At 37.2% G+C, this 6000-nt stretch overlaps 1 protein-coding gene across 4 annotated transcripts in view; it reads left to right on the top strand.

Moving 5' to 3' along the window:
- Positions 1–2547: 2547 nt before the first annotated feature.
- Positions 2548–6000, top strand: part of LOC111347214 (scavenger receptor cysteine-rich domain-containing protein DMBT1-like) — a 38879-nt gene continuing 35426 nt past the window's right edge. For 2 of the 4 annotated variants that reach the window (XR_015989457.1, XM_088727239.1), the window contains exons 1-2: positions 2551–2871; positions 5304–5342. Coding sequence is in view for 3 of the 4 variants with exons in the window: in XM_088727239.1 (XP_088583365.1) it covers positions 2820–2871; positions 5304–5342 (91 nt within the window). In the remaining variant the exon portion in view is untranslated. Of the gene's footprint in view, positions 2872–5303; positions 5343–6000 lie in introns of all 4 variants that reach the window. The other 2 variants (XM_088727241.1, XM_088727240.1) reach the window with 2 other exon arrangements.

Here is a 6000-nt window from a genome sequence, read left to right as displayed (position 1 = left end):
TATGGACGGGGGACTTGCGCGCGGACAGGTGGCAACTCCCCGGGAGATTGCAACATATCAAAAATATGCTACTTGTAAACACTGTATGTAGCTCACTAGCACTTACCGGAAGATTGCTTCTCTAATCTGATATCTTTCCCACTCCCGATTCCATAGGCACGCCAAGCTGTAATGCTTTTGGGGTTGAACTTAAGATTGTTGAGCTTGCTGATGCCGGGAATCTTCCTTGCCTCATCAATGACGAAATCCTCTATGCTCTCTAATTGCAACTACTCTCACTCCTTCGACGCCTCCGTGGGAAAGAAGAGCTTCTTGGAACTGACTTCCTATCGTTGACTTCGTTTATGTAGACCCTTACGTGGCCTTTACATTCGCCGTAAGTCTGTCTGCGGCATCTTTACCTCCCTGCGGGTAAGAAAAGTCAATTCCTATAACCTGGACACCAGTAGATTCTGCAATGGCTGGACACACTAGGATCGCACAGGATGAATGATAGCAACCGGCGTTGTCTTGCCTGAAATATGCCTTCGTTACTTTTCCGTGTTCAGCTTAAGGGTCTTCAGAACATCCTGCATGATAGCCACAACTTCACGACTTCCTTGACTGCACAACTGGATGTCATGGGTGAATCCCTGCCATTCAAGAAGGCCATTTACGCGACGATAGATTTTCACACAAATAATTCTCGGAAAGTTCTTTAAAAAATGTGATGACAGATTCCTCGAGGGATTTTTATATTGTTCTTTCATTCAAGATTTTTAAAGCAGAAATAAAAGAATTTGAGGCGATTCTTTGTTTACCTGAACATGTTAAGCGTCACGGCTCAGGTCACGCTCAGATCAATAAACTTGATAAATTGCATACGTTGTCTATGCCATGAATGCTGTGAATGATCCAAATAGCTTTCTTTTTCTTCATTTAAGCACGAAAATTTTTGTGTATATTTGATAAGAAGCAACTCAATACATCATTAATTTAAGTGTAAGTAGCGGCGTTTCTTAGCCAACACTGTGATTGTTTTCGAAATATTCTGAAGTTTGTAAATCCCATCAGCTGTGTTAACATGTGTTAAGAGACACGCTGGCACTTAAAACGTGATTAAGAAAGATTAAAAGATTTAAAAGTACTTTGCTTTACATTCAAAGCTTCACAGAAGAAACATAACGATGCTGACGCCGTTTTATGGTCATTTTATTTTTTTTGTGTATTTTCGACAAACTGACTCTATAATTAGCTTGAAATGAACAACGAATTCTGCGCGCTTACTAACTACCGAGACGAGACTTAATTTCCAACGGCCAAACTTTCCAGGTGTATAGTTTGATAAATGAGCTCTCGTCTGATATGGTTTTAATGTCGAAATTTTAGTACCAGGTGTCGTTTAAACCGGTCAAAGTTAGCTTTAATTTTGTCTCACAAAAAGACGTGCAAAATACACCTTTATAAAAACGGCGATGAAACCCATACCAATGAGAATTACAAAAAACTTTTTAGATGCTTTTATTGTGCAGTGAGATTATAATTACTGTGTAAGTTTGATGGTGAATGGACTTGTTTAGCGCTGCCAACATCATTCTTAAGTTGAGTGACGATTTGACCGTTTAGGCAAGGCGAAAACGGCTATTTTAGCGAATTTTCAAACTTTTTTAAATTTCAGCCGGAAAAAAAATCGCTGGAACTTTAAAATATTTTTTTTCGAAACTAGTTCACAGAAAGGGATGTTTTGGTAAAATAAAAAAAAATTCGAATTTTCGTCACTGATTTTCGATCCTCGAAATATTCTGGCGGCTTCTCTTAATGACGTATGTAAACATCAGACCGTAGGCGCTCGCGCGAGCACACGCAATTGTCAGCGGTAGCTGTAACAGATCATGAGCAAATGTCGATCTTATAGAATCCAGATTTTTAACTGCGCGAGAACGCGCGTGGAAATTGCTAAACTCACGAAAGCTATTGCATGAAAACAAGTCCGGTGACCCCTTCTTTTTATTGTTCCAATATGATAATAACGTCGAAAGGAATCATCAGAAAAAAAAATAGGAAATTCTACGGAAGGAAATTTGCGAGGTGTGCAAATTGCCTTTTTTCTATATTTTCTGAAATTCTGCCCCATAGAATTTTTTAAAATCTTTCTGTATCTTCCTTTTCAAGTGCCAAATGCAATCACTGAAAAAAAAACACGGGGTCATCAAGTTAGTTTTCGAATTATTTAAGCCACAAGCTATAAAATGCGTCTGAATAAGCCTATGATAGCGTTGCCATGGAAACTGCTAGTGACGAAATGACACCTATTTTTGAATAACCAATGATTATATGATTTAATCCTGTAAAAGTGTTCAACTGGCCTTGGTCAGTCTTTTTGTTGTACTCTTTCAAAGTTTCAAATCATCAAAAAGATGAAAACTGGTACCAGCCACCTAAGCCTGAAAGGCAATGGACTCTGAAACCGTTGGCTGAGGGGAGACCTCTGTTTGTCTAAATATGGGCAACTACCCCAAAAATGGAAATTTCTTTTTTCTTACTCGCAGACAAATTGTGTTGTACGTTGTTGAAAGTCTTCGCCCCTGATTCAACTGCAAAGAGGGAAAGTTGGTGTTTGAGCGCTTTGAATATAATCGGTGGGTGTTTCGGAAACCTGTTTCAAGCTACCTTAAATCGACGTACTACCTTCAATTTTATACACTTATACTGTATATCATTTCAAAGGGAATTGATTTGTATATGCTACAGACGTTTTATTGTGCGCCCTGAATAAGAGTGACTTACTACTGAAAAAAGGAACTCGGTGTTGTGGAATGCGAAACTGATTACTCATCAGGATGTTTAAAGCATTGAGAATGAAGCTTGGAGCATTGATATTTCTTCTTGGAAGTAAGTACTTTTTATTATGATAAGTTAATTTTTTTTATAATAATTTATTCAAACTCTTTTGTGGCTTAAGAGCTCTATTGCATGATGATTAATGAGGGCGATACCAGAATGCGTTATCGCGCGATAAATATTCAGAAGGTCAAATCTACTATACGATCAACCTTATTAGCAAGGCAAGCTCAGGAGGACTGGCAACCGCACCGCATTGCGTTTGCCCCTATGTACGCCAGTGCGTTTCTTTCAAGGATCATTCGCGCGACTTCAAAGGTATTTTACTGGTGGCTAATACCTCGAATTACTTAGTTTTTCTGTCTCATACATAAATTTCTTAAACTCAGAAAATTTCATAAATCTTTCGAGAAGACAATAAAGGTAATTTCTGTATGGCGCCAGCCATGCATCTGAACTGGTCTCAAACAATTTCCTGAAAGCATAAATTTCGATAGAAAGTGCACCGTACATATTTTATTCACTATAGGCAAAACTTGGGAAAACGAACAAGTTGTTTGGTTCAGTAAACTACGCAGATGCTATTTGCACATAAACAGATTATTCCTTATTATAATGTATATAAAGGAAGTCTGCGCCGTTTCGATTTTTCCGTATTACAGTGTTCGATACATGAAAGTGGAGCGCGATATATTTTGATGAAGAAAAAATACAACAACTACGCTTTCATCCCTGCAAGCCTGTTTCGTGATTTCTTACTCATCAGGGGATTTTATTATATATAGTTTTTTTTTGCACGTTCGGATTTGGCTGAAACAGCCTACTTAATCAGAATACAGATGCACAGCGTAACGGTGTTACGCCATCAGCCAATTTGTACAAAGGCCAACTACTTTCCGGACTTCTCTCTCCATTCTTTTTTCCACTGACCCATATGTCCTGCATTTCCTGTATGACGAGTATGAAAACGATCACTTGGCTTCAATTGATACAGAACAACCAGTATATAACAACCAGTATATAACAGTACACATTTGAAACTGAAATTTAAAAGCGAGGTAAGCTCAGGTTATTGATGAAAACACTGGGCCGGCAAATAGCAGCAGAAGAAACAAAGAAAGGTTTATAAACATGCCAAGCGCCGAAATTTCTGAAACTTTAACAAAAGTACGGATGACAAACATTGAAGAGAAAACTGGGTAGAATGACCGAGTTTTTGAAGGTTTTCACGCTTCGAGATTATAATAAGCTTAAGTACGATAATTAAATTCAAATAAAGCTAACACTCGTTAGATACAGTTTCGTGTTGAAAAACAAAACAAAACAAGAATAGTGACAGCATGCTGACTTGCTGAACTATTTCACTTTATGAGCTATTTCATTTTATGAGCTATTTCATTTTATGAGCTATTTCATTTTATGAGCTATTTCAGTTTATGAGCTATTTCAATTTAGAAACTATTTCAGTTTGGGAGCTAGTACTGCCTTGATGGTTTCATATTTAGTCTTATTTTACCGATCAAATCATTTGAACCATTCTATCAATAGTTATCAATAGTTATGACTGGCTTATTATAGCTTGCATTGTAATGGTAATAGGACTTAGTGGAGTCCAACTCGGTCAGTAATCATACCAATTATAACTCGTATGATTACAGAACGAATTACAATTTCCAAAAGAAGAATAGCCAAATGATGGAAGAAAGGCAAAATTTGAATAAATGATAGACCGACTAGGGGGGCGTAAATAGTTTAATATCGCTCTGAAGTAAACAAAGTTTGATCTGCGTGATTCAAACCACAAATTTAAATGTGATTGGCCTATTGAACTGTCTGATAACAAACTGTTCAATAACAACTTGGCAGGTGAAATAGTAGAAAGTAGAAGTTTTCTAAACCAATGACAATCAAGGAAATTGTCATTTTTTTTATAATTAATAAGGGTACAGATGCCTGCTCACGCCACCTTTGAACGCTTCAAAATAAAATTTGTTTGGAAAATTATACAAATGCGAGGAAAAATTAATGTATTCTTTATCGAACAACATTCTACGCGAAACGGTAAAATGCGGACTAGTAAAAAAGGATAAGTACATTTTGTGTGTAGAAAAAAACTTTGTTCGCGAAGGCTTGCCCAAAACAACACAAGCATGCTTACATTCCCTCATCCAAAGGAATTCGTAGCCATTGATGGCGCACTTAATGGAACTATTTGTATCAAATTTGGTCCCTTTAGGGGACAAAGAAATTACGGAAACTTGAAACAACTCGCAATAACTGAAGCAAACATAAAAAATGAAATAAAATAATGCTTCAATATTTTGTGAATCAATCGAAAGACCACTCCGCTTTAAGTGCCCCTAACACAGAGAAGTTTGTAGAGAAGGAACAATAATTACCGCCTTGTGATATCTACCATTCATGCACATTACTGGTCTTGTATAAATCAATCCAAAGATAAGACTTCGTGGTTTTTCTTTCAGGTATTTTGATGCCTCTCCCGAAAACAACAAGTGTTACTGGTAAGTGAGAGTATTGCTTCAAGAAGAACTGTTGTCGGTAATAGTGACTGAGTCTCGTAAACCTCAGCGGATGCAATCATCGCATCCACTTAAAGAGTAGTTGTCAGTCATGTCATATAAATCTGTGCTCGTAACCTGAGTAGTCAGTTTTTTCTTGATGTCATTGACTGTAAGGTAATAACATCGCGACAAAACTGAATACTCATTTTTACGTGAACTGGCAGTTGAAAAAAGGCCGCACTTTCGCCAAGCTCGATTTTCGTCTATGGTTTGAGTCACATTTCCTTGTTGAGCTTTAGCTAAGAACTGAATATCAAATAAAGTGCTCATTGAGGCATTTTCTAAATCATCACCGATAATTGAATAGGCGGGTACTTTGTTATAAAACATAGTCCGTCGAATTTTCCTGCATATTATGAAATGGTCACAAACTATTTTTCAGTACACTGAAAAACATTTGCATATTGCTACAATGTGAGACTTATATCGGTAGCAAAATACTAGACCTATTGCCACTAAAAAAGTAATTTTCTCGAAGAGCACATCCAATGTTTCTCTCTGGTACTCTTAATTTCACACACTTCTCCCTTGGCAAAATTTTGCCCTTTTTTCGATTAAACAATAATAAATGAAGGAAGGCGCGTCTAAGGGATCGGCA

Source organism: Stylophora pistillata, chromosome 7, assembly GCF_964205215.1.
Source record: "Stylophora pistillata chromosome 7, jaStyPist1.2, whole genome shotgun sequence".
NCBI lineage: Eukaryota > Metazoa > Cnidaria > Anthozoa > Scleractinia > Pocilloporidae > Stylophora > Stylophora pistillata.
Note: the sequence above shows the minus strand (reverse complement) of the source record. Positions and strands in the feature narration are given on the sequence as shown.